The 26,645-nt window shown below is 41.4% G+C and overlaps 1 protein-coding gene and 1 long non-coding RNA gene across 2 annotated transcripts; one reads left to right on the top strand and one right to left on the bottom strand.

Annotated features, from left to right (window-relative positions):
• Nucleotides 1-230: 230 nt before the first annotated feature.
• On the bottom strand, nt 231-24,076 carry LOC101174487 (SH3 domain-binding protein 4-A). Its single transcript, XM_020707695.3, has 4 exons — nt 23,942-24,076; nt 20,682-22,951; nt 5,923-6,111; nt 231-3,925 (listed from the first exon to the last, which is right to left on the bottom strand). The coding sequence occupies exons 1-4, from the start codon at nt 24,054-24,056 to the stop codon at nt 3,701-3,703; spliced, it is 2,799 nt and encodes a 932-aa protein (XP_020563354.2). The 5' UTR covers nt 24,057-24,076; the 3' UTR covers nt 231-3,700.
• LOC144988622 (uncharacterized) lies at nt 17,618-24,842 on the top strand. The gene is made up of 2 exons (XR_013652563.1): nt 17,618-17,936; nt 21,285-24,842. It is a non-coding gene; the product is annotated as an uncharacterized LOC144988622 (long non-coding RNA).
• Nucleotides 24,843-26,645: the final 1,803 nt, after the last annotated feature.

Genomic DNA, 26,645 nt, shown 5'->3' with positions numbered 1-26,645 from the left:
TAAATAAATGTTGTATGACACACTCAGGATAAATACTTTAAAAAAAAAGTCTCTAAAATAGATCCCTGGGGAACTCCAAAAGAAATTATGGTAAAATATCGATTTGAAAGGACTTGTGGCTGGTAAATATTGTCTAACTTCCTGGTATGACTAAACAAATAATTGGATAATGTTGCAGCACAACAGATACAGTAACAAATGTGTTTAGGAATTTGATGGATACAAACATATTTCTGTTTTTTTAAAGCTCTGATTTATTGATACTTTTTAAGGAAAAACACTGATAAGATTTCCGACCGACAGCTGATACAACATCAACCTATAAATATATCAATACTCGTCTGGCGTTCAGTACAAATATAGAAATTTGTTCAGCACGTGGTTATATTCCAAACACTGCAGTGGTCACAAACCCAAGAAAATACAAGAACAAACAAGAAAAGCTGGAAAAATACAAACTAAAATAGTCTTTACCCAAAAAAAAAAACTTTTTTGATTTTGTAAAGTTTTCCCCATTTTCCTAAAAGATCCATTATGTAGAAGGGGGGCCATCTAGTGGCAAAGTGTCAGACTGCATTAGAGAGTTTACTGAACCATCACACACCATCACACTGTGTTTTTGAAAACAGATGTGTTAAAACATTAAAGCTAGAATTTGTGTAGCGATAAACATAAAACAATATGAAGTGAAAAAATAAAAATTACAAAAATGATCAAGAAGTTTAAACTGATTTCATTTGGTATCAACTTGCCAGTGAGAGAAAAGATATTGAGATTTTCTGGTCTGAAATGGATCTTGAATAAAAGAATCAAGCAAAAAAAGTAGCATTTATTACAATAAAAAAAATGAAATAGACATTTTGTCTGCTTGTTCAAATAGGAAACCAGTTCATACTTTCAGGCTATTGCGATGAAATCTTTGGACATACTGCAAGGCTGTTCAGTCTCAACACACACAAAAATCTCCGTTTGGAGCGTCCAGTTGTTTTCAACTCAACCTCAACAACAATAAAATAAATTCTCTTTTTCCAGAGTATTTTGGATTATTTTGTTGAAAGGTGACGATATGAAGTCCACTGAAGCCCACTAGTAACACTTGGGTCTTCTGATGGACTTGGACGGTTGGAGGATCTGAATATCAGAAAGCGTATAAGATGATAACCTCAAACTGCTGGAAGTCCTTCCTTTTTTAAATCTATTGTAACATTTTCATGCAACAGAAATATACTTACAGCCTGGTTTCAAGAACTTTTTTCACCTCAATGGTCTCAAGTTAGAATTGTTTGAAATCAATAGGAATGATTAAAATTACACAAAAACGATGGTATTTAAACTTTTAACACCGGAGATGTCGCAGGCAACCCCTAAATAACATGTTCTTACGCGATTTCAATCATCTGATTCCGATTGGGAGAAAAACCGCTTTGCATATTAGCGCAACCCTCCACAAACGTAAAACATTGCTAACCCTTTACGAACGTAAAATGTTGCTAACCCTCTACGAACGTAAAACGTTGCTAACCCTTCACAAACGTAAATTGTTGCTAACCCTCTACGAACGTAAAATGTTGATGACCCTCTATGAACGTAAAACGTTGCTAACCCTTTACGAACGTCCAAAGTTGCTAACCCTTTACGAACATAAAATGTTGCTAACCCTGTACTAACGTAAAATGTTGCTAACACTTTACTAATGTTCATGTCGGTACAAATATTTTTCCGCTGTGTCGAAATCTGTAAGAGTTACGGTAAAAAAGCATTTCTCCGTGTCACAAACAGCTGACTAATGCTAATTATGTAATAATGTGTAAGTGTTGCATATTAGCGCAATGTCACTTTTCTCTGCCTCAGAATTCGCACATATTACGTTAATTGTGTAAACGGACAAAGAATTACAATAAAAAACGCCTTTCTCCGTGTCAGAATCAGCGGTTTTACAAAAATTGCCTAAACAACTTTAAAATTGTAAAGTTTTGCATATTAGCACAAGGTTGCTTGTCTTTGAATTAGCATCCGCTCAAGTTACACTAATTACGATAACGGTTTAGAAGTTACGAAAAAGTTTTCTCTTCCCCATCAGAATCAGTTGATTTATGCTAATTGCGTTAACAATTCACAGTTATAAAGTGTTGCATGTTAGGGAAAACTCTGATCAAATTGCGTTAATTACGTAAACGGATAAAAAATTACTATAAAAACTCTTTTTCCGTGTTTAGCTGATTTACATTAATTGCATAAACACTTCAAAACTGTACAGTGTTGCATTTTAGCACAAAGTTGCTTTTCTCCGCCTCAGAATCTGCTCATATTACCATAATTGCGTAAACGGCTAAAGGGTTACGAAAATTTGAATGTAGAATGTAGATACGTAAGGTGTTAATGGGTTAATTGTGTCGTCAAAACCTCAGCATTTCCTAAAAGGGGTTTGCTCCAACCATTGCTAAGGCCTGTAGTATGAAATGTCGCAGTTTCGCAAATGACCACTGGAGGTTAGTTTTAGAATCGTATGTCCGAGATTATCATTTAACCCTTTACTATTGTAATGATTATCGGTTTATTCAATAGATGTAACTGGCTCTAACACCTCCCGGGCTTGTTTGCACCGCCTTTGATTCCATTTCAGCAAAGGCAACTGTTCGGTGATGTCACTTCCTATCATAACAGAGCGTAAAAGCTGGCTTTAAGTTGGCTTCATTGAAACCGACCACAGACAAAAAATGTTCAAGTCGTTGATGCTACCTTCACACCGGACTTGAAAATGTGCACTCAAGAGACCACATTACCCATTCAAAAGTAGCTACGCAAATTTCTACAACTCTTTTTTGGCTCTTTGGATAAAAAGCTTGCCTAATAATGTTGAAAGTTAAACCAGTTGACCTTTGACCAAACTCGGCTTTGATAGTAACGTACAGGTTGCGTCCTTTTTAATTTACAGAAGTGCCAATGGTTGAGAAATTGATCACGAAGGACGAATTGATAATTGCAGTTAATTTCTGACTGGAATTCTATGACTCCAAGTCTTTCATATACCGGGATAGAGCTGTGAAAGAAAAGGCCTGGAGCAAGATTTGCACCGTTTAGACATTTCGCGCCAAGCCAACTGTAGGCGCAGGTCCTAGTATCAGGTAGCACCACTGTATGCTAAAAGCACGTCCAAGAACAAGCCTTCATGCACATCTTAGGTGTGTACGTAGCTACACTCTTAATGCGAATACAGATGTCTTCCAATGCATCTAAGCAGTCATGAAAAATCCCACAAGATTTGACAAAAAAAGTTACTATTGAAAAAAAATCTGCCTTTTATGGATGAAACAAAAAGTCCTACCAACTTTTCGAGATGCCACTGAGAGATAGTTTTTTTTCTTAGTGCTAAGTGACTGAGGTGTCTGATGTTTTTTTAAGGTGAAAAAGAGAAAAAACTCTAGGAAGACGAATGTGAGGCATGAGGGGAATGTTAAAGAAATGTAAAACAACCAGATAGCAAAGTGTAGGCAGACAAAAAAAGAAGGAAACGCTTGGAAAAATCAAGTAAAAGACAGATTTTACACTATTGAAATGTTGGTATTTCTCTGAAATAACCATAAACTCATGAAGGACTTGGAACAGATCAGACCTAAAGTTCACCGATTAACCAGACTTCTTGAAAAGACCATTCCTATTATCATAAACGGATTGACCTCAATGTACTAAAAAAATGGGTTCAGACAGCAAAGTCTCCATATCCAATAGGACAGAAGGCAGCACTTCGTAGGGTATCGAGGCAGTTGACGAGGATGAGCGCCCCCGTCAGGTGCTTCCACCTCTTGGTAATGGGATTCCTCATCTTGTCCAGGCCCAAGTGGAGTTCCTGGATCACGTCTCGGTAGCTGTCCCCAATATGGGCGGCCCACGTCAGCAAGAAGTCGTAAGCCGGTTTCCACATTGACTGAGGAGTTGGGGCAGAGAAAGGTGGGATTATTTCGGTGAACTGTCCGAACACCAGTAGGGTCAAACCCCGGCACTGGAGATCTACCACCCTGACCTTTCCTACATGTTGATAAATGACCAAAAATCTGAAAACCCATTTTCATAATTTACTGAGTCAGCTAAAAAGCAGTAAGTTGGCCTAAGATAAAGCCTAAAGGATCACGGTGGCAGACACGGAAGACCAAGGTTGAACATCCTGTTTTTGCCTTTTTTCTTAAATTTAAACTGTAAGTATACTGAATTCTACGTAATATTTGTTCACAGACAAAAGTAATCGATTCTAAATAGTACCCCAGGGAAAGTATTTCAGGTTGAATGGATATCAAACCAAATTTTTTTTATCTCTAACACTACAGTCACTTATCACAAAATGCCACCATGCGGCGAGCTAAATGCAATTTTTTCTGCAACTTCGGCAGGTGGCCGAAGTTGCACAAGGAAGCAGTTGCATTTTTACACACCACGTGCTGGCTTCAGAGGAAAAAATTTAAAAAAAAAAAAATGTTAAAAAAATTTAAATGTTTATGCCAACCGGACGATATCCGGCCGACCGGATACATTTGGAGGTTGCGCAATGGCAGTCCAGTGACAGTGGCAGTGAATAATTGACTGATGGGAGGATCTCCAACATTCCCAAAATCATCTAATGATTGGTCGATTTCAGATAGTCATCTACCTTGCCCCCGTGTTGCTGTCCCACTGCCACCATCTGATTGTTAGAAATCGGACGGTGGCTGTCAATGAGGGCTGTTGACATGGGCTGGGGGCCCTGGTGATGACCAGGCGTCAATCTGGCAATCTTGGCCACTGTGAGACCAAATGGGGAGACGGCATCGATGCTGCACCAAACTCATCATGCCCTTCATACCACCACGGCGAATCAGAGATTGACGAATTGCGTCTGATGCTGAGAAGAACACGAAGAAGACAGAACACTGTGCTTTCTGCTATAATAAATATATAATAAAAAAGCAGTGTGCACAAGAACGGTGAGGAAACAGGAGTTGTCCGGTGAAGCCGTGGTTGCAGCGCAGGGTTTTGCTCGGAAAATTTATGAACCTCCCAATAGCTCCAGGCCATCCGGCGGCTGTAGACCCGTGATATGGACGGCTGCCATCTGGACACATTTACACATCATCCTATCCGGCTGCATCCCCCCTGTGGCCGCCCAATTTTAGAATGACTGACAGTCATCTAAATTTATGACCACGCCGACGATTTTAAAAAAAATCAGCCGGCGGCAGCTAGTCTTGAAGATTCTGCCAATGTCTACTCATTGCACAGCGGCAGTTGTATTTGTGACCATAGTATAAAGAGCCCAACATATGTTGGCTATTAACAGCCAAAAAAAACAACATGGTAGACATTTTTGTTTTTGAGTTTTGGGAAGAAGAGCAGCGTCAACTGGCTTCTCTAGGCTTTGGTAACACCCCTGACACCCTGAAGGGATTATGTCTGTTTTTGGCCTGGGAGCACCTTGAGGTTGCGCTGGATGACATTTTTGTGAAGAGGAAGGTCTGGGCCTCTTACGGCATTTTATGGCAGGTGTCTTCCCTTGAGGCTCATCGAAAATGGATAGTTGTGCGTGTAAAAAGTGGATTGCGAAATATTCTTAAAGGTAATAGAAGTTGCACGCACTTATGCCATGTGGATGATGGTGTTGTACGGTGCCTTCACACTACGCTCTAGTCTTTGGTAAAGTATTAGTCGTAGCTGCCCTTACGACTAGATGGATGTCTCCTCTTACATACCCCTTACTTATTATCTTTGTGTGATGTATAAATAATCATTACAACCTGTCATTCGCAATTTGTCAAAAGAAATGAATGTGTATGTATACTTTTGCTTTAGGAGCTCATTGGGCGGTCAAAAAACTATTCCGTCACCTCCGTATCCCGTACGCGTTTGCCCCATCTAGCCTGTTGTGATCAAGCCTGAAACGAAACGTTCTCCCACCTCGTTGTCCAGTACTCCATTCCTGTCCTGATGTGGAGCCTCGTACGCTTCCATCTGCTGCCTTGACACCCGCGCCATCTTCTCAGCCAGCTCCCTCCATCTTGGTGCCACCTCCACCGCTGTGGTCAACAAGACGAAATCCAGGATCAACCGAACAACCAGTCCCTGACAGTCCATCTTCAACAGCGCCTGAATTTAGGGATAAATGAAGACAAATAAGGTGTTTTGGATGAAAAGATGGAGAGAATTTTGTAGATAGATTCTCAAGACATTTGTTTTTACTTTTTCTGTTTGGACGGATTGTGGAGGAAGTGGATACAAACAGATCAAAGAAAATGTGGCTGAGTTAATCACAAACAGCATTAGCATTTAGTCTGACCTGATCAAAAAGGATAACACTACCATACCAAAATACTACTATACCAGATATTTTTGATTTTTAAAAGTAAAAAAAAAAAGCAAAATATTACTGTTTTTCACTAAAAGAAATCAATTCTCTCAAGTACAAAAGGGGCTGGAAGAATAGACCTTTTTCGCGCACCATCTTATATAAAGGCACATTGAGCGAGACAAAAGTTATAAGTCAGTCAGAGTTTATTGACTGAGTTCACAGTAATTCTAAAACATAATTGTAACAAGCTACATGTTAGCCACAGTTAAAACAGTAGCCACGCTTAAGTATTTACAATACCTATCGCTCCCAATCTTCTCAGCAACATGTAAAAAAACAGACTGAAACCATTAAAACAAATGTTCCTGTGACTATGCCAACTCCCAACCTTGATAGGAGCATGTAATAAAAAAACACAGTACACCACTGCTACGTTAGCCGCAATGGCATATTTACAAAAACACCCAACCTTGTTTTGCAAAAAAAAAACAGACTGATACAACTAAAACTAATGTTACTGTAACTAACCTAACCCACAGCCTTAAAAACGTTTAAAAAAACAGTCCGGCACTTCTACACAATGGCCACATTAGCATATTAACAAAAACATCTAACATTTTTTGCAACCCTAAAAATAATACCGCTAAAACAAACGTTACTGTGACTTCGCTCCAAATTTGATAATAACAGAAAATCAACAACACCGCTACATATTAGCCATGTTAGCATATTTACAATTTTACATATTGTAATATTTTTTTCCAACCTTAAGTGCAACACAATAAAAAACTGTCTGATACTAACAATGTTACTGTGACTATGCTAACTCCCAAGCTTAATAGCAACATGTAAAAAAAAAAACAGTCAAAACTGGTACAAGTTAGCCACGTTAGCACATTAACACTAATGTTAATTAACACCGTTTAACACATAATAAACGGACTGATACCACTAAAACAAACATTACTTCTAACTACACTCCCAAGCTTAATAGTATCTTTTAAAAAAACTGTCCAAAACTGCTTCACGTTAGTCACGTTGGAATATTTACAATAACACCCAACTTTATTCACAAAAAACAGACCGATACAACTAAAACAAACTTACTGTAACTACTCTAACACACAATCTTGATCAATATGTTTAAAAAAACAGTCCAACAACACGTTAGCCACATTAGCTTATTAACAATAACACCAAACCTGGTTAACAACACATAAAAAAACAGGCTGATACTGCTAAAACAAACATTACTGTGGCTACACCAACTCCCAAACGTCATAGTAACATGTGGGGGGGAAAGAAAACAGTTCAACGCCGCTACACGTTAGCCCTGTTTAGCATATTCTCAATACCTGTAACCCACAACCCTGTTCTGTAACACATAACAAATGGACTGATACTACTAAAACAAACGTTGCTGTGACTTTGCTAAATTCCTAGCTTGATAGTAACACGTAAAATAACAGTTCAATACTGCGACACATTAGCTACATTACTGTATTCACAATAACACCAAACATTGTTTGCAACATGTAAAAACAAAATCAGACTAATAACACAAAAACAAACATTACTATAACTACACTAACTCGCAACCTTAAAAGTAACATGTAAAAAATTAAAATAAAAGTCCAACACTGCCACACGTTAACAAATTCACAATACCTGTAACTCATAACCCTGTTTGTAACACATAATAAACAGACTGATACCGCTAAACAAACATTACTGTGCCTTTGCTAACTTCCTAGCTTGATAGTAATATGTAAAAAAAAACTATTCGACACAGCTACACGTTAGCATATTTTTTCTAAAACTCGTGAAAAAAACAAACACATCTTGACAAAGTGCTGTGTACATCTCAAAATGTAAAGAATTGAGCTCCAAATAGAGCAGTGACAGTGAGATGAACCAGCAGGGGGGTGCGGTGTCCACTCCCCCCCCCACCACCACCACCACCAAACACAAAATCGCCCACAAGCTCGACGCAAATGAATGCAATTACAAGGCAGTATCCTTTATTAACAAATAACAGTAACAACTAACTACTACCTATCTAACTAATGAACTAACTATATAGGTGTTGTAGAATGATTATGTGTATGTGTGTCAGCGCGCTGCATGTTTAGAAGGAAGCAGCGCACACACGTGTTTTGGGGGGGGGTGTTGATTCCTATGCAGCGGACCGCTTTCGAGCTACATGCAATCCTTCACCTGTGCTCTTTGGTACAGACATCTTCTCAGAATATTATATATTGCCCAGTAATAAACGAGACTGCAGACACTTTGTCACCTTTCCGGTAGCCATGAAGCCTGACACTCATGAAGAACGCGGGGCAGGAGGCTCCGCCTTTGTTTATACAGACACGTAACTTTGCGCTGCACAAAATAGTTCCCAAACAAAACATGTAGTGATATTCATGGAAATCTAACAGCGCGCGTTCATGTTTGGTGTCAAGGAGTGAAGGAGAACAGTAATAACCCCCCCCCCCCCCCCCCCCCCAACACAAAATCCTCTGGGTTTCCCCCAGAAGCCTGGACACAGGACTGGAAGAAAAAGTAAATTATCAGCAAAGATGAATGTGTTTAATGTGTTAATTATAGTTCCAATCACGCACCATATGCAGAACCTTCCAAAAAAAAAACTTTCCAAAAATAAAAAAAACGTGCGGTGATGAGGTCATCACCGTGATGCGGTGATGCGGTTATCGTCACACCCCTAGCTCCAAAAACCAAATAATGGTCAACAATGTAGCATGGACTCAAACCTAAACACGGTAACCTGGGGTGTAAACATTCCACAGGGCCGCTCCTGGAAAACCAGTAACCTGACCACTGGGGCCCATTCATGAATTATTAACATGCCGTGATGCAATGCAGCAAAGAGGATTGGTCTTGCAAAGCTCATAAACTCTCTTTAAACCACAAAAACAAGTTAATGATCCCGATTGCCTTGTTTTACGTTTGGACCTCCGTTTGACCGGCTTACTGGACCGACGCCATCCTGCGTCGGCTGATTCAGACTCCACACACGTTTTTCGGTCTAAGTACAGGCTAAATAGAGGTGATCAGCCCGGCGTGACCCGGCCAGTCTGTATGTTCTGTAAATGAACGCGGTCAGGTGTATGTAAACCCACTAGAAGAGATTAAACTCAGCAGGAAGCAGGGAGGACTTCCAGCTTCCGAATAAAGGTCAGCAGGTCAGAAAGCACAGTCAGGCAATGTACCGTGAAAAAAGTGCGAGAGCATTCACAGAACCTGTGGGAAGAGCTCAGACTGCACCAGCTGGGCGCTTAAGACCTTTCTTAAGGACTCTGTCAGCTGTTGTTTTGGGCCTTCGGGGCAAACTGGGTCAATGTAAAGCCTCAGAATTTTTCAGTCAGGGCAAGTTTAGTCCTACCCTGTCCCTGAGACTTCACAAAAGGCCAATTTAAATTTAACTTAAATGGAGTTCGAAACACAAATTTGAAACCAACAGTTTTCTTTATTTTTGGAACTGACTACAGCTCAAGTCCAAACCATGATTAGCTCACCCCCATGCCTAAGAAATTGGAAAGGCTGTTTCACAATTTATTTCTACGATTAAAACCAACAGTTTTCATTATTCCTGGAAAAGACTGCAGTACAAATCCGAACTACGATTAGTTTACCACCGTGCTTTACAAAAGAAAGGCTGTTATTGTATCATCTTTTAAAAGTTCATCAAACCCCTTCTTAACAACTCATGTGCTTATTTCCAGGCGAGTTCTTTATAACTTTATATAATCTTAGATGACCCCACCCTTAAGGCCCGTTCACACCAGGATGAATACGTTTAACGCCTCGTGACTAAACAAAGGGCACCAATGTGAGTGTGCACACCGACGCGGAAAAACGCCACGCGTCAAAAAAACGCCTCGGGTTCGTTTTTTTTTTTGACACCTCGCGTCGAAATCTATTCGAACAATGAGAATGGCGCTTTTGCTCACGTGTCTGGAGCTTCTGAAGTTACAGTAAAACACAACTTGGGGCGCTCAAACACAACTGCCTTGCTGAGCACACATACCAGCGAAGAAGATAGACGCCGAGTTGCATCTACACAGCCGCGAAGAAATAATGAAGAAATGAAGAAAGAATAAGGCGTTTTTACGGTCGAAAAGAGCTTCTTAGTGCTTTCAAGCAATTTTACAAACAGCCCACTCAGTTAAGTTCCAGCAATTTACTGTTTATTGATCACACTTTTCCCAAAGCCCTTTGCAGTTTGGTGTAGTGCAGGAGGCTGAACTCGAAACTGCTTTTTTTTTTTTTTGGGGTGTGAATAAAGGAAGAAATAGACTGAAAATAGGCAGCGTTTCTGATGACAGACAGCAGATGCGTAACAGCATAGAGAAACTGCAGCAACACGGCTCACTTCTCCTGTTGTGGATCTCTACTTCCAGCTCGTTAACTACCGGCGCAATCTGATTTAAAAATAGAAAAAAGCAGAGTCTGCCGACAGCAGCAGCAGCAGCAGCAGCAGCAGGGACCTACAGGAAACCCTGAAGCAGACAGAGGGAGTTGACAGCTGACCAGACGCTTGTCAGGAAAATGAGCGGCGCCTTCCAAAAAGCTTCAGACGGAGAAAACAACAAAGCTCAACACAGATGAAGGAGTTTTTAGACGGATTTGAAGAAAAGATGATCAAAAAAACCCATATCCTAAAAATAACAACACATTTATTGTATAGTAAAGTTTAGATGGATAGATAGATAGAGTACTTTATTAATCCCGAGGGAACTTGCATATCCATCCGATGCTGCTCAAATACACAAACATTCAATAGAAGTTTAAAGTAGTTGAGTAATAAATAGTCATAAAATCATAAAATAGTCACACCCACTAAAAACAGAATAAAAGGAATAAAAATATAAGAGCAATAAAAACAAAATAGAAGAAGTAAAAGCAAAAGCATAAAAGTGGTAAAAAGTAGATGCCCGTTTAGTGACTCCTCCTCATGCCCCCTCCCCTCCCAGCAGCATTGAACAGTCTAATTGCACTCGGTGCAAAGGACTTCCTGAGTCTTTCTGTGGAGCATGGCAGAGAGCGAAGGCGGTCGCTGAATGCGCTCCTCTGGTCACTACAGAGTCCATGTAGGGGATGACCAGTGTTCTTCAGGATGCTGTCCAGTTTGGACAGCATCCTCCGCTCTGCCACCACCTCCACTGTCTCCAGGCTCCGCCCCACCACACAGCCTGCACTCCTGACCAGACGATTCAGTTTTTTTATGTCCTTTTTGTTCGCACACACCCCCCCAACACACCACTGCATAGGACAGGGCACTTAAAACAATAGAATGATAAAACATCAAAAGGAGATCTGAGCAGACATTAAAAGAGGCGAGTCTTTTTACAAAGTACAACCTGCTCTGCCCCTTCCTGTGTATGGAGTCCATGTTTACCGACCAGTTCAGCTTCTTGTCCAGGAGGACTCCAAGATATTTGTAGTTATCCACTACCTCCACCTCTGCTCCACCAATGAGGATGGGCTCAGCAGGTGTTCGACGGAAGACCAGCACCATCTCCCTTGTCTTGGATGTGTTCAGGTGGAGGCAGTTTCGTTGGCTCCAGTGCACAAAGTCCTCCACCAGCTGTCTGTACTCCCCCTCCTCACCCTCTTTGATACATGCCACAATTGCTGTGTCATCCGAGAACTTCTGAAGGTGGCAAGCATCAGAGTTGTAGTGGAAGTCGGTGGTGTAGAGGGTAAAGAGGAGATGTGCAAGACCAGCCGCTCCAGCGTCTTCATGACATGAGATGTAAGGGCGACCGGCCTGTAGTCGTTCAGCTTAAAAAAAAACAACTTAATTGTCAAAAATAAGTTTTAAGAAAAGGAAAAAATAAAGTTTACTTTATTTATCCCACAATGGGGAAATTGTTCTCTGCAGTTGACCCCTCCCCTGGGGGTGGGGGTGAGCTGCAGGCGACCCGCGCTCGGGGGACGACAGCTGGCTGGGGAGAGCGGGGATCGAACCACCAACCCTTCAGTCACTGGACAACCTGCTCTACCGCCTGAGCCACTTGCCGCCCTCTTTTAAATTATTAAGTTATAGGGGTGTGGCCTTCCAAAGGCTCACTCTTAATTGGTGAGAGTGGTTGCCATAGTAACAACGACTCAGACCGACTCGGACCAATCACAGCTAACTGGTGTCGTCTGGCTTTAACATGGTGCTGTCCATATAGACTTCGTTTGGTTAGAACAGGAAGTAAAGGGTTTTCTATGGATGGTGTCACAATCGCTCGCTCCAGTTCTCTCATACGGTCAATGTTCTACTCTAAAAATGAAAAGATGGAATTGAAACTGTAATTTTGGGCTCAAAAGTGAAAATTTGAAAAAAAACAACAACAACAAAATAGAAGATATACAAATGATGTGCTTTTATTAGAATACTGTCTTCTGTTAAGGATTGATTAAGTTTTCAGTAATTTTTCAAATTTAAATCTGTTTTCACCCCCCACCGTTCTTTCAAGTTTACAATGTGTTTAACTATTACATTGTGTCTGGGTCAAAATTGACCCCTTGAAAACGGGTCAAAAACAACTTAAAAAACAGTTTTAACTCTTATATTGTGTCCGTGTAATTATTGACCCCTTAAGAATGGGTCAATTGAAAAAAAATTATAAACAACTTTAACTCGTACACCCAACGGGTCAATTTTGACCCAGACACAATTTAAGAGTTAAAACTTGAGTAAATTGATCCGATGGGACACAAGACCTTGGCTTAAAGACCACTGGGAACACTTTGACAATAGATCGAAAAGTGAGCGTAGTGGGACTTAAGGCATCTTTATAAATGTCTAAAATGTTACAAAAACACAGCAGACGTGTCGTTTCATCTGTTGAATTTAGAGCAGCATCTGTAAGATTCAATTTGAGGAAATAATGGATGTCTGAGTAGCTCAGACTCAGCTTACTGCTAAATTAAAAAGCTGCTATCGGGAACGTGTGTTGTCTCTGCTCCTGTTGAGTATTAGCCTCCTGGTTTCAGATGTGGAGGGGGGTCCTCATCTCTTCTACCTAACAGATCTATTATTGAAGAGCACTCCTGTGCACTGCCACACACAAGCGGTCTCAATTCATTCCCTGCCTTCTGTAACTCGATGCGCGCCGTTAAAGGATCTGCCGAGGCGGTGTCGGATGCCCCCCCACCCCGAGCATCTGAGTCCGTCGCGATCTACGGCTGATCACTTTTCAGGCGGGAACACCTGGCGGCCCGGAGAGCCGTGAACCCTGAAACTGGAGCGCTCCATCCGCTGGAGCACTTTCATTTGATTCCATTCAGGCCAAAAACAAAGACCGTCAAATCCTTGGCGTTTCAACAACACAACCCGTTTTTATTGTTAGCAGCTACAAGGCTTTATTGTGTCGCTAATGTATAATTTACTGTCTTTGCCTCGCAATAGGATGAGGAGAGACACTGTGATCCTGCCTCACAGTAGGCCGATTATGTCAACACGCGTGTGGTCGCGCAGACGAAAACAAGGACTAGATTAGCTTTGTTTGTGGTGCTACAGTTCAGCTAATGCCCGCTCACACTCAAAGAGATGGGAAAGTTTGGGGGGGGATTATGCTGGAAGATCAACAGCTGCAAAGCAGTAAGTTGGGAGTTTAGGCAGCCCCGTAAGGAGGGAAACCGTTGCTCAAACCCAAAGCTTTCACTTCTACCATGCTACATTCGGTATTCACACTGGATTAATGCTAGCCGATACTAGCGCATGTCCCACAGTTGGAGGAGGGTCATGGCGGTCCGAATTTCGTGAATCCTGCTTCAGGCTTTTTCTCTACCAGCTTTAATCCAATATACGAAAGACGCAATTCCAGACGCAATTACAAATCGCAATTAATAATTTCTCCTTCACTATCAATTTTCAAACGGTTGGTCACTCCGTGTATTGAAAAGGACGCTACTTATACGTCACTTCCAAATCCGAGTCCCTGATTGGTCAAAGTTTAACTGGTTTAACTTTTATCTGCATTTAATTGCTGCATGTTTTGTACGAAAAGGGACCTAAAAAATTTGCATAGAGACGCATGAACGAGAGTTTTGAACACAGAAGCCCAAAAATCACATATACGCATGCTTACATAAACTTTTTATTGGAAGTGGTCGTTTGATCATGTGTTTTGCACTGAATGCAATTTGTACAGATAGAGCGTCCAGTTTTAATGTTAGGTCAATGTACAAATGCGATTAGAGTTCCTGTGGGATTATTTGAGCATTAGGCACAGTGCGTTGATCTAGCAGCAATACAATTTGAGCAATCCCGGCTTGATTAAAGCGTTGCAGCACTTCCAGAGTTTGAAACTAGACCGATATCGCTAAAAAAACGTTACTGTGACTAACTCCCAACCTTGAAATTAAAAGATAAAAAAAAACAAAGTTCAACACTGATACATGTTAGCCACGTTAGCGTATTCACAATATTTGTAACTCCCAACCTTGTTTGTAGCAAATAAAAAAACTGACCAATGTCGCTAAAACGAACGTTGCTGTGACTATATACGCTAACTCCCAACCTTGTTGGAGACATGTAAAAAACAAAATCTGACATCAATACACATTAGCTGCATTAACATATTTAAAATAACAACCGACCTTGTTTACAGCTCGTAAAAAGAAAAAAAAAGACTGATATTTTGACAGAGCACCGTGTACCCCCCAAAATCACGACATCAGTAAACACAACCAGAATTAGAGAAGCAGAACCATAAGTAAAGTAATGTAGCAGTAAAAACAAATTACATTTAGCTAAATAGCTATCACACATTTTAAAGTACGTGTTTGTACAATTTTTGTTCGCACCAATTTGCTGTGACCTCATAAGTGGTAGTATAAGTTGTTAAGCTAATGTAGATCATAGTAGATGTAACACGAAAATGGCTAAAGTAGCAAAAGTGTAAAAGTAGTAAAAACTGAGTACATTTAGCTCCATAGCTAACGTACGTTGTAAAACCACAGTACCACCTTGGCTACTTTTTCATTAGTCTCTGCAAGTTTTCACTAGCATTTTTTATAATCACCTCATTAAACCAAGTGGCAGTACAAGTTGTTTAGCTAACGTAGCACACAGCGGATGCAAAATACTAATGCCTCAAGTAGCTAAAGTAAAGCGCCAAAGTAGTAAAAATTAGGTACATTTAGCTGCATAGCTAACATACATGATAAAATCAAAAAGCTGGACCTTAGCTAGTTTTACAATAGTGACTCTAAGTTTTCATTACTATTGTTTTATAGTGACCTCATCAAACCAGGTGGCAACACAAGTTGTTTTTTCTTTTTTAGCTAAAATGGCACACAGTATAAACAACATGCTAACTCCCAAAGTTGCCAAACTAAATTACTAAAGTAGTAAAAATACTCCCATTTAGCTACATAGCTAACGTTCATTTTAAAATCATACAACAGGACCTCAGCTAGTTTCACACACGTTCCTGTAAGTTTTCCTTCCTACTGTTTCGCAGTGACTTCATCAAACCATGTGGCAGTACAAATTGTTTAGTTGACGTTGCATGTGATTGATGCAACATGCTAATGCTGCTACCAATGCAGGTCAAGAAACAGTTTAACCGATTGAACCCTGTTTTATGGAAGATTTTAAAAAATGGTAGCACTAGCTGTGATTTTTAGGAGTGGAAAATTTAAAAACCGCAAAGAAAACCATACATTTAACATATCTTTCAGAAAGAAAAAACAAATTCGGAATATGTTTAACCTAAAGAGTATTAGAAATTTAGAATATTTGTGGTTTAGCATCACACCCCCTTAGCTCCATATAACCTAAACCTAACCTTAATAATGGAGGTACATAGGATTAGCCAACTCCAGCCCTCGAGGGCTTGTGTGTCTGCATGATTTCCAGATATCAAGGCCTAGAGTTGCACACTCTAAACCCTAAGCAGAGCAGACGGGCACTAATGCACAAGTCCAGGCCAGCCAGATACTTCTGCAATTTATTGATGGAGATCCCTTCTGTTTTCCATGATGACCCAAAGGCTGGTAAAGGATCCTGCTTCAGTACATAGACCAGAACCGGAGACAGTTTGGGAACCACTTCACCAGTAACGTACCGAACAACTGTCAAGGCAACAGAAGTGTTTTGTTTACCACTTGCTGGACTTTGATAGTGAGGCCTGGTTCAGACATAGAGTGGGCTCTCTTTGTGCGGCTTCCAGAATAAAAGCCTTTCATAAAGCATAAAAGCCTGCCTTGCTCTCTTTGTTCACGGCGAGACTGACAGGATAAAAACACGAGAGAGACAGTTTGTTACAGGTGAGCTACTCCTCTACCTGCACAGCAACAACAAACACACACTTCATTAGGCCCTGCAGCTTTTAGGGAGGGGTTACTTTGTCAAGTACTTTATGAAGAATGGGGAGGAAAATGCCTCAGGACTTCTTTGGTTCCCACGGGGAGGGCAGAACAGAAAACCCGCAAGCATTATTTTGCCTGGGTTATTTTCATCCAAAGCCTTTACACTTTCTCTTTAAAGGCTCTTCTTTCTCTCTCATTTTTCATGTGATGGCTCTTTGCCCCTTTAGCCCCCTCAGGGTAAGAAGATATGTGGTTTACCATTCATGGGACTGGACATGTACACTACCACTCAGGAAAATATATTTGAAGCAAGGACAGAACAATCAATCAGACAGTGCTGGAAACCAACAAAACTCCCAAGAGACAGATGAAACAAGCCACCTTTTACAGGTACAAACAAACCAAACTGCTTTTTTTGAAGAGTTTGTGTCCAGGATAGTTCCCACCGCCCCTGCTGGGATCTGAAGGTTTTTCTTAACCAATGAGCATCAAAGAAATCGACACACACAAACAATGAATCAAAACTTTTTCAAAACAACATTCATTTCAGGTTTCAGGGTTTGTAAAAATGGTCCTCAAGTTTTTATCGGTTCAGGTTCCACCTTTTTATCTGTTCAATTTTGATGAATAGATCTACGCTAAATCTCTTTATCTTTGGGGGAGCTACAGTGGTGCGATGAAGTTTTTACCCCTCTTCAAGATTTCTCAATTTCTTAAGTTTCCCATCATCAAACACATTTAAATATGAGTCAAAGACAACACAAGTAACAATAAAATGCAGATTTAAGGGAGAAAAACAATAAAACCTTTATTGACCTGCGTGAAAAATGAATTGCCCCTTCTTCTAAAACATAACTTAACTGTGAGTTTTCAAACCTGAGTTCAAATTCTCTGACTACACCCAAGCCGGATGCTGCCACACCTGTCTCCAATCAAGAAATCACTTAAATAGGACCAGCCTGACAAAGTGAAGTAGACCAAAAGATCCTCAAAACCTAGATATCATACCAAGGTCTAAAGACATTCAGGAACAAATGAGAAAGAAAGTACCGGTAATAGAGATCTATCAGAGTGAAAAAAGGTTATAAAGTCATTTCAAAAGCTTTGGGACTCCACCGAACCACAGTGAGAGCCATTATATACACATGGAGGAAGCATAGAACAGTATTGAACCTTCCCAAGAGAGGCTGGCGGAGCAAGATTACACCAAGAGTGCTGCGAAGACTCATCAAAGAGGTCAAAAAAGATCTCAACATCCAAAGAACTGCAGGCTTCACTTAACTCAATTAAGGTCAGTGTTCATGACTCCACCGTCCACTGAGCAAAAATAACATTAAGGCTCGTCTCCATTTTGCCAAAAGACATCTTGATGACCCCCAAGATTTTTGGAATAATATTCTGTGGTCTGATGAGAGAAAAGTTTAACTTTTTGGAAGGTCCTTATTTCATTACATCTGGCCTAAAAGTAACATTGATTTTCAGAAAACGAACATCATACCAACAGTAAAATATGGTAGTGTGATGGGGCGGTTTTGCCGATTCAGGGCCTGGAAGACCTGCTGATAATTGAAACCATGAATTCAGCCATTCTACCAAAGAATCCTGAAGGACAATGTTTGGCCATCTGTTTGTGACCTCAGTCTGGGCTCTGCAGCAAGATAATGGCCCAAAACATACAAGCAAATCCAGCTTGGAATGGCTTGAGACTTTGGAGTGGCCCAGTCAAAGTCCTGACCTGAGACGTCTGGATACGTCGTATGGTCATTTTCAGTATAAGGTACTTAGACTTTTCTAAAACGAAATTCCCTTTAAGTTACAGGGTTTGTACCCCAAGTTTTTACCAGTCCAGGTTTGACCTTTTCAATTAGACAAATACATTTACACTACTCGTATCTTTAGAGGGACTTTGGATCATCGATTAGTTTACAAAGTAACATTGGTGCCATAGATAACGCTGGCCTTCTCTTTTACTACAATAACACTGGGGTTGGAAAGGCGCATTTGAGTGACAAAAAAAGTCTATGTGAACGCTCATTAATTTGTGTTTTGGGCATCCGGGTTCAAAACCCTCATGTTCACAAATCACTGGGACACTTTTTAAGTCTGTTTGCGGGATCTAAATGAATTTCAAACAATCAGGGACCGGGATTTGGTAGTGACACATGGGTCGCATTCTTTCAAAAACACAGAGGTGCCAACTGTTTAAATTCTCTGCCACCAAGTCCTTCATATATCGGAATAGTGAAAGATAAAGTCTGGAGCAAGATTCATTTGCACTGCTTCGACATTTTGCAACACGCCTTTTCCAACTGAGAGTACATGCCCTAGTATTGGGTAGCAACAGCTCTGTGCGAGCACCATATGCTTAAAAGGTGTTCGTAAACCCGTGTTCTGCACGTTCTTGAACGTGCCGCACATGCCCGGAGTGAACGTAGCTTAACATGATGGGCAGGCTTTAGCTTAAGTCTGATGTATGGACATTTCCTGGACTCATGTGACCAGTCCTCTAAAACAACTTAGAAACCATTGGAAACCATTGATTAACACCTTTTACACCGAAAATTTCGCCGGCGCCATCTAAATAACTGATGTTTTTTGAAAACTGTAACTCCTCGATCGTTTATGCCATCGATGTGATTCCGCTGATTCTGACGTGGACAAAAGCATAGTCGAAAGACTGTCAACAGCTCCAGTGCTGACAGTCTTTCGACTGTCGACTGGGTTAACCCTTGTGCTATCCTAGGCACGTTAACATTGGGAGTTGGGTCATCTAGACCAGTGGTCCCAAACCTTTTTAACACCACGGACCTTTATGATGTCATTCAAAGTTTTCACGGACCGGTCTTTGAGATGTGGCTGACAAGTATTGTAGCAACACTACGACGAAAGAGGAACACAAACCTGACAAGGCAAATTCTAAGCTTTTATTTAGACAGGCATGACATCGTACATGGCACAGGTGTCATCATCCTCTCCCGTTCCCACACTCATGGTGCTAAAATGAAGAACTGTCTGTTAAATGTAGCTTTCTTTTTTGGGAGTGGAAGGTTCCTCTTATGTCTCCTGGCTGGGCCTTTTCCCCTTGGCAGAGAAACTTTCCACGTTTGTTTTTTACTCATTTAGCTAGTTCCTGGGTTTTATTTTAGTAGTCACCTATCACGTGACCGAGACGAGCGCCTTGGCCTGCGTCAAGACAGATAATCGGGCATATTTTTCACAATGAAACATTTCAGATTTCCAAAATAAATAAGTAATGGAAGTTATTTATTCTTTCTGTGCGGCCCGGTACCAAATGACGCACGGACCGGTTATATCCTGCCATTGAAGGTCCTTATTGGCTAAAAAAACCTGATTCAAGTAATCTGCAGCAGATAAAGAAGAACTTCAAATTGCTGACATTGTACCTAAAACAGTGGCAACTTCTGTTGCATGAATGTAGTATGGATTTAGGAATGCCGGCATGGATTGTCGGGGCAACTCCAGGCATCGAGGGCCGATGTGTCTCCTTGATTTCCAGATATCCAACCCCTACTCATGATCAATTATCTGGTTTACGTGTGTCCAGCCAATTAGAACATGCCAGAGCAGGGTGTGTTGGAAAACATGCAGGTATGCGGTCCTCGAGACCCCAAAGTTGCCCTCCACTGACTTATTTGTAAAGTATGCTGGTAAAAAACATCACCTGTACTCCTTCATGAGGAGCGCCATCTCAGAAAGGATGCTTTTTTTAGCACAATGCCCGCTGAACGGTCCTAACGATGCACTTAGAAATAAAACTGAATGAAACTGAACTGAATTTATCACCAGTACAGCTTCGATTGATGGTAAAGCACTAACAAGTGAGTCCAAACGCTGTGTCAGGGGTACAACATTAGCTCCATCAGGAGATGAAATTTTGGTTGTATCGCCCAGCCATAGTTGGTACAAATATTTATGGCTTCAAACTGGCTAAAGGGCAATGGGACAAACTCTTAATAATACCCCAAACGCTGCCATTTATTAATCGTCTATAGTAGACACTTTAAGGCTATCTTACCATCATGAGCTCCCGCTGGAAAGACTTTCTGTCCTTGTTCTCCAAGTTGGTACATTCCTCTTTGAGCTTCTCCAGAACTGATGCCACCTTCTCTGGTTCATTATCGAGTTCAGTCCGACAAAAGTAGTTCAGTGGCAAGTTACTATATCCAAGCGCGTCGGCAAACGCTCTCCAGCTACCCAGATTTTCCATTAAAACCATCCTCACGGTCGCATAGATGTACGTAAAAAACTTGCAGGGCTTCAGAATCTGGTCCAGAAGCATTGTGGTTGTAAGATCAGGCCCACACCAATAAATGGGTTTGACCTTACCCAGTACCAAAACATTCTTGGCGTGAATGAGGCCCAACTTTCCCTGGTAGTATCCAATGTACCACTCCTTAGTCCGCAGATGTCCTCGTAGTTTTATCTTCTCCTCGCTGAGCAGAGCAATAACATCCCCCTTCTTGTACTCTAACAGATAGGTGTTTTTGTTCTGCCGGATCACTGTTTTAATCAGTTTGCCAAACTTCAGGCTGGTGATGCACCGTTCCTGAAACTTTGGGTATTTAGAGGTAACAGCCAATGGCGACATAATAATTTTATCTATCTCTTTCTTTTTTAGGAACCTTCTCTGGCCTGTAACCCTGGCTCCGGCTTTTGGGGGTGGCTGTGGAGTTTGGACACAGAACTGGGTCAGGATACAGTCGAGAGCGTCCTTGACCTGGACCCTGAGAGTGAAATCTGAGATGCTGTTTGGGTCGTGGGATGTGATCACGAACAGGAGCCTGCTAACCTTTCCCAGCTTTAACTGAAACCCCCTGACCACGCCAGTGCCCTCACTTGGCTTGACCTGATAGTTGGACATGTTAGAGTACAATCCGATCTGCAAGTCCTGCAAGAAGCTCAACACAAACTGGTGCTTCCCCCACAGCTGCAGGGCCACCGGGGGAGTTGAGGTGCTTTGGTGTCCCACATCGTTAACCAACAGGGTTTTAGGCGCACAATCGTGCCCGAACATGGCGACGACAGTCTTGAATGCGGGGTGGATGTGCTTTGGTCCGTAAACGCCCAGCATGACCTTCCTTTGGACTTGGTCCCACACTGTCCTACTGTGACTGAGGCGATGGGACTGGACCACAACCGCAACATACATGCAAGGCTCCAGACTATCCAGTTGTACTTGGACTGTATCCTTGTAAACGTAAGCATTGGGGATGGGGATGTAGGGGCCTTCCTTACTGTCACTGCGAACACAGAGCACCTCCGCCGGATGACAGGTGTCCTTCTTCACTGCCACCGATACGTTCATCTCCAGAGTAATGAATGACTTTGTTTCCATGTTACTGAGCTTGATCTCCACCACGGGACTTACAGTTGAGCAGTGGTCACTGTTCAGCTCCAGAGGGGGGTCCAGTAAGGCTTTCATGGAGATCTGCTGGTGGTCTCCGTGGCTAACATGGCCTTCTGGGATGTGCACGCTGATGCAGGTGTCTGGAAGCTGAACAACCCCTCCGTTACTGTCCAAACAGCACACTATGTTGGTCTCCACAGGCTGCGTCTGACCCCACCCAGGACTCTGACCCAAAGAGTCGAGGTCATGGCAAGACCTGGCAAGCTTTCTGTGGTTTAGCCAGGCGGTTCTGAAGTCCTCTCTGCTCTGGAACTGCTCTGGCGAAGGAGCCTGAAGGCCTGAGAAGTGTCCGGATGAAGGTAAGGCTGGATTCGACTGCGCCTGAAGGACGGACAGCTCCGACAGACTGTGGGACCGCTTACTCTTGAAAAACGGATTGTCTCTTTGGAATTGAAATGCTACTTCCTGGTTGGGGCTTGTGGAGTTGTCATTATCGATATGACAGCTGTTGAAGTCATTGATTGTGACCGGACTTGTGTTGGAGAACAGCGACGGGGAGGCAAGGGAGTCAAAAAGAATCAGATCCACAGAGTTCCTTACGTCTTTGCAGTTCTGACCTATTCCCATCCACTCCCCAAGGCCTCCAAACTCTTTTGACCCGTACTCCTCCCCAACACTGTCAATCATGCCGCTGTCGCTTAACGACGAGTTCCTAAAGTTGATGGGCTGGACATAGGCAGCTGGAATGTACCCCATTTCTGTGTTGTTATGAGCATACCACCACTCCCCGCCTGAAGTGTCCAGAACAAAGAGGCGGTCCCCTTTGGAGAACTTGAGCGTGGTGAAGCTACTGGGGCAGTAGTCCTTGATAGCGACCACTTCTTGTGCATCTCCCAAGGAGTCTTGGGTGTCGAGCCTTAAGGCACTGGGAGAAGGCACTGAAATGAGAACATAGTTCATTTGCTAAGAGTTTCAATAGACGCAGACAACCACACTTCCATCCATCCTATCATTCAATTCCAATTACTCTAAGGTTACGACTGTTTAAGCAGACAATTTCGTGTTCCTCCCTACACAATTATTCGAGAATTTTACACACAAAAAATTAAAAGAAAGAAAATCTCAGAGGAGTTTAAATTCTGTAGAACGTACTAAAGGTGATTTAAAAAAAAAAAAGATAGCCGGCCTCTTCCCGTGGTCAAAGGTCAATGAAACTTCCGTCGGCTGCAATTTCGTGAGGATTGCTCCGATGAAAATTTCCCATAATTGGCAAAAATGTGAAAATTGGCTAATTTCAAACTTTGCTACAAAATAGCCGCCGAACCGTAATTGCTGTAGCCATCCTATAATAATTTGAAAACTTCCCTCGGCTGTCCTTGACACTTGTGTTTTGGTTTTGTTAGTGGATATTTTTTCTTTTTTTGATGGTTTCACCCACTGTGAGGCCATCTTTTATTGATTGGGGAGTTTTTGAGTTTGCAGCAAGGGCAATGTCTAAGCTCAAAGGCACAGTACAGTATCGGGCTACAGTGGAAAAAAAATGACTTTTTTTTGTTTGTTTTTTTGAGGCCATCAATTTGTATACTTTTCTTCCGGTCCCGTTTTTTTCTCAGATGTTAATATTTTACTTTTTTTTCGTGATTCAGCTTCTGGGTTTCGCAATCAATGGCAAAACTTGAAATCAATTCCATTTGGAAATGTACAATTCATTCTGAATGGATATATTTTAAAACCATTCATTTTGGCAGTGAAAAAATGAAACACATTTTTAAAAAATTACAAAAAAAAATCAACTTTACTTTAAACGTGTTTGATGAATTCACGATATTATTTGCTCTTTTTTTTCTAAACCAGGTCGTATTAAGGGAAGCTTTTTGCTTATAAACCCATTCATACAAGCGGCTTTAAAGCCACTGACCCTTCCTGACCTTTGACATCGCCGAGGCTCGCTCCAGTGACCCCGTCGCTGAGGTCGATAAGTGCCCCCTCGGACTTGCAGCGGGGGAGGACAAGGTTGGCTCGGACGATTCGATGGGCAGCCATGGCTGGTACTACGGGAACCAACGGCTCATTGGCGGATTGGAATCTGGAAAGGAACAAAAACAACCTGTAACAATACACAATCAATAAAAACAAGAGCAATTCTAGAAATGTTGCCAGAAAACGAGGTCCCTGGCTGAACGGCTCTTCTGAATCGATGCAAAAGTGCCGAAGAGGAAAGAGGGAGCGGTGGTTTGTCGGGACAATCGAAAAGCGATAAAGATTTACACTGAAGAAATCCATGAAGATCAGAGGCGAGCAATAAAATACAGAGCAGGCGAACTACGAAAACCCACAGATCAGCTGGAACCAGCATGTTCAGATGATCGAGAAGTCGGACAAATTGTGTTCAAATACAGGAGTCAAGAGATTACACTGCTTTCATGTCGTTATGACACTGTTTTTATGCTGGTATTACAAACCCAAACTGAAAATTAAACCCCTTTCTGGAGGAAAATAAACCTTTCTTCTGCAGAATGGTGATGTGAACACCTGAGTGTTTGCACGCTAGTGCAGCCGATTTGATCAAATTACTGCCGATTGGAGGAGGCATGCAGGAAAAGTCCTGTCACTGATTATCCTTATTACAACTGTAATGTGTGGAGAGGCAGTTTTTTTTCCCCATAATGCCGCGGCTCTTTAGTCACTGCCAAAGCTCCCAAAAGTCCCAGATCCATTTTTGTCGCCTTTACAAACTTTTTCCATCAAAAAGAAATCAATTCGCAGAAATGTCATTATGGTATTCCTCCCAGAAATAATAAAACGTCTATTTTCGATTGGAACTTTAAATCAAGTTTCTCTTGTTCTTTCATTAATTGATCCTCCCACTCTTTAAAGTTGGAGCGTTTCCCCAGTTCCACAGCCTCCACAGCAGACTGGAACTCAACTCCGAACTTTTCAAAACTCTAAAACACCTGACGATTGGTTTACAAACAAACAGAAATTGGCTTTTTTTGGGTCAAAAGAAAAGAAAAAGAAACAAAAGGTGCATTTTGTGGTATTATTCAACTTTTATTATTATTTATTTGTGGTATTATTTAACTTTTATAATGGGAGCCGGTTTAGCTCGTGCTGGTTTGCGGCGCCTTCCGTCCGTGAAACCCGGGTTCGACTCCGGGCTGCTCCCTGTTCCCTTCTCTACCTCAGCCGGTTCCAAGCCCGGTTTGAGAAGGTTGCGTCAGGAAGGGCATCCGGCGTAAAACATTGCCAAGTTTACCATGCGACTTGTTCGCTGTGGCGACCCCTGATGGGAGAAGCCGAAAGAGGACGATTCAACTTTTATTATTATATTATGTTACATTTTTTGTCTATAATTGAAGATCAAGTTGATTTTTTTTCTGTAACTCTCACCTAAATTTAGTTCACAATTCAATAGAAGAATCCAAATCCAAATAAATACAATGATTCCTAGCAATATCGCAGTTTGTCTTTAGCAAATTCGCACATTTTTTTCAGTGATACTTTATTTTAACAGAGCCTGTCTGTCTAAGAAAAGTTTAAAAAGTGTGTATGGAAGAGTTTTACCACCTTAACATACTTTGTGGATTTTGCCAATCGTGAGTTATTTTTCGGATTTAACTCGGGTGACAAATGAGGAAACAATATATAATTGTCAAATTTAGGTAATGAAAAGCCCATAACTAACTTAACTAAAAATTTTACAAAAGTAAGGGTAACCAAATTCCTAAAAAAAATACTGTATGTTAAGTTTTGAAAGATACTATTACTAAAACCACGATGTCATAATTGACATTTTTTGAATTTGAGCTTTATGTTTGGTTTAATTTGGTTTTAACAAAAATGCAATAAAGGAGTGAACCAGTAAAAAAACAAAACCACATTTTTATAGAAGGTTATTTACATCAAATCTGGAATTATTACTAAAATGTAACAGGAAATGTGAGATTAGGCAAAACAAAGACAAATCTAAAATAAAATAAAAACCTTGTAAAATAAATATATATGTATATAAAAACGATTTTTAAAAAAATGTTGATGATTTTATTCTGTATCAATGTTTTAATAAAAACTTTTGTCTTAAGATGAAGGTGATGCTAAATTATGTAGAGTCGCGGATTAAACTGTACGTTACAAACGGCGTGAAGGAGTTAATCATTTCTGGAGCGCTTTTCTTACAAACAAAACCCCTTAAAATCCAACCGTCAAGCACAGCGGAGGAAGGCTTATAATGTGGGCGTTGGGGGCGGTGTGAGATGCAGAACGTCAAGAAATGAAGATTTTCCTGGAGGATCTGATCTCTGAAGCGAGAAAATGAGTCCCTCAGTAAGAGGCAGCGTGTGTGTGTGTGTGTGGGGGGGGGAAATCAATGAAAACAGATGAAAAAAACCATGGAGAAAAAGGAGGTCTGGAGGATGTTTTCTGAGAGATCACAGAGACGCTCTCAGCATCAAACAACGCCACTTCCATTATTGAGGAATTTCCACTTCAGAGGGAGAAGAAAGAGCTGAAGAGGCAGGAATCCGCCGACGCCGCTCTACGGCAAACAGCTGCGGGGCCCAAACCGACACATATACGCACCAGCGGGTTCCAGTCAGGAGTCCGCAGCTTTAATTAGCGCCGTGTCAGCCGGGC

The sequence above is a fragment of the Oryzias latipes genome, chromosome 2 (assembly GCF_053564925.1).
Source record: "Oryzias latipes strain Hd-rR chromosome 2, Olatipes_Hd-rR_3.1".
Taxonomy (NCBI): Eukaryota; Metazoa; Chordata; class Actinopteri; order Beloniformes; family Adrianichthyidae; genus Oryzias; species Oryzias latipes.
The sequence above is the reverse complement of the archived record's forward strand: the minus strand, read 5'-3'. Positions and strand labels throughout refer to the sequence as shown.